General features: G+C 40.3%; 1 protein-coding gene across 1 annotated transcript; it reads left to right on the forward strand.

The window, feature by feature from the left end:
- The first annotated feature begins 469 nt into the window (after positions 1-469).
- On the forward strand, positions 470-1,450 carry LOC127870123 (uncharacterized). The gene is made up of 2 exons (XM_052412779.1): positions 470-670; positions 1,040-1,450. The coding sequence occupies exons 1-2, from the start codon at positions 470-472 to the stop codon at positions 1,448-1,450; spliced, it is 612 nt and encodes a 203-aa protein (XP_052268739.1).
- Positions 1,451-2,573: the final 1,123 nt, after the last annotated feature.

A 2,573-nucleotide genomic window follows, 5' to 3' on the forward strand; every position in this document is an offset into this window, starting at 1 on the left:
TCCACCACCGGACAACTACCGAACTAATACCAGACTTGCAACGGATAATCCGCACCGTTCCGGACACCTAACGCATGTTCAACAGATAATAACGGACAGCTAACGTATACAAACGTGCAAAAAGTGTGGCGGAACAAAACTGTTGACATAAATTTAACCGTAATTAGCCTGGGGGTCGAAGTCTCATTTCATTTTGGAACGCCTTGTTAGAAGGACATATGCAATGGAGTGTCGTGCTCGCATTCAATTAGAGTGTCAAGCCACCCTCGTGCAGGCCTTGATTGGCCTTTTGGATGCTAATCTGGCCATGCATCGTCTTGCTCAAAAGAGAGCAAGGAGAGGGGGGAAGCGTAGATGATGGATCAGGGCTTGGCTGGGCCTCGAGCGGAGGCGTCAGTTCGGTCTGTATGATCAACTTATGGTCGAACTACGACGAGAGGACCAACGCGCAATCATCAATTTCATGAGAATGTCACCCGAGATGTTTGATGAGATTGTCGCACGAGTAGGCCCAAGGATAACGAAACAGTGCATTAACTACAGACTTCCAATGGAACCAGGGATGAAGCTAGCAATTGCGCTGCGGCATCTTGTTCCTGGTTCAAAGGACCGTGATATGCAATTCGGCTGGAGGGTACCCCACAACACTAATTCTCTTCTCGTGCCAGAAGTAAGTACCGCTTAATTAACTATAGTGTTAGAATTAATTTAAAAAGGCTTCTGTTCGTCATTTTAATATATTTATATATATTTAATGTCTACTTCTATCATCATTTTATATGAATTGCATTGTGTTTAGTTATTGGTATAGGATAAAAGGCAAATAGATGAGTGTGCGCACTACAACACTATCCTCCTAAATTGTATCTTACCATTAGTACTGTCTTGTGCGCATATCTTGCAATGCACACAGTTATAAGCACTGTTTATCAAGTAGTTTTTACCTTATCATCTACTCGCTAAAAGTCATAGATTATCTACTGTGTCATTCACTTATAATCCACGCTAGCTTATCATACTGTTATCTTTTACACGTCAGGTTTGTAGAGCAGTCATATATGAGTATGCTGACGAGGTGATGCCGTTGCCAACAACAGCTGCCGATTGGACGCGGATAGCGGACGGCTTTAGGGACAGCTGGAATTTCCCCCATACTCTAGGTGCTATTGATGGCAAACATATTGCCTGCAAATGTCCATCAAGATCCGGGTCTACGTGTTTTAACTACAAGAAGTACTTCTCCGTTGTCCTGCTAGCTCTGGTGGATTCTGACTACATGTTCGTCTGGGCTGACATTGGAGGCCGTGGTGCTGCACCCGATGCACAGTTGGGGAACGAGTCTGACCTGAAGGCAGCAACTGGGAACAGAGACCTTGACCTGCAAGAACCTGAAGCTTTGCCACATGATACTGATGATGTACCCTACTTTTTCATCGGTAAGAAAATATAAAAGTGTTCGGCCGGCAAAGATTTGTTTATTTATTTATTTTATATTTGGCATAAGTGTACATAAATATTCATGATAAAGAAACAAACAAGCATATGCATTAAAAACAAAGCAAATAAATTATGATACTTTAAAATATAAATAAAGCATGACATAATATTAAAAATTCATAATACTAATAAATAGCATGTAATGCGCACCTATACCAGGGATATCACAGAAAAAGATGGAAAGAATCATCTTATTTCAATTGTGGTCCCAGTTTATACAGATTTATAAAGATTAATATCAACTCGCCCAGTCTTAGGTTATTGTTTAATTCTAAGAGTTTTTTGTGTTGCGAGGCGTCTCCATAATAAGTTTATACACAAACTAAAATAAACGGATTCAGCTATATTATATTATGTATGTATGAATGAATAGATAAATGCATGCATTTATGCGTGCGTGCGAGCTTGCATGCGTGTATGCATATATGTATGTATGTTTGTCCATCAGTCTATCTGTATGTATGTATGTTTGAATGTACATGATTATGTGTAGGTATATGATGTGATCAAACATTATGAAAAGACTTGTGTGCTTTATCCACTTTCATTTGGCTTTCGTACGTACATGCAAAAGCTATACGGTGACTGACCTTTTGTGTACGTTGGTGTTCGGTACTTTTCCGTTTCTCTCACGTTGGGAGAACGTTTTGTCCGGTACTAATGCGTTACACTGCCGTTTTATCCGGTAGAAGTCCGTTACTCGCACGGTAATATCCGTTAGCCGACCGTTAATTATCCGGTACATATCCGTTAAACGTACGTTTTTCCCGTTACATCACCGGTACTTGTACGGTCATTGTGAGTTTTCTTCGCTTCACACACCGATTGCGAGAGCCGTAAGCGGCAGAGCAGGTTAATTTGATCACCGGATAACCAAAATCTGCATATTTTGTCCGTTTTCTCTCCGGTACATATTCGTTAGTCGGTCTGACCGGGTCTTTAAGAACAACAAAGCGGACATTTTGGTTTATTGAACAGTGAAGTATTTTGTAAACATCAAAAGAAAGCAAAACATTTTCCGGATTTTATGTAAACTTAAAAAAGAATATAATAAATGGATCCGACCAGTCAATTGA

The sequence above is a fragment of the Dreissena polymorpha genome, chromosome 2 (assembly GCF_020536995.1).
Source record: "Dreissena polymorpha isolate Duluth1 chromosome 2, UMN_Dpol_1.0, whole genome shotgun sequence".
NCBI classification, from domain to species: Eukaryota; Metazoa; Mollusca; class Bivalvia; order Myida; family Dreissenidae; genus Dreissena; species Dreissena polymorpha.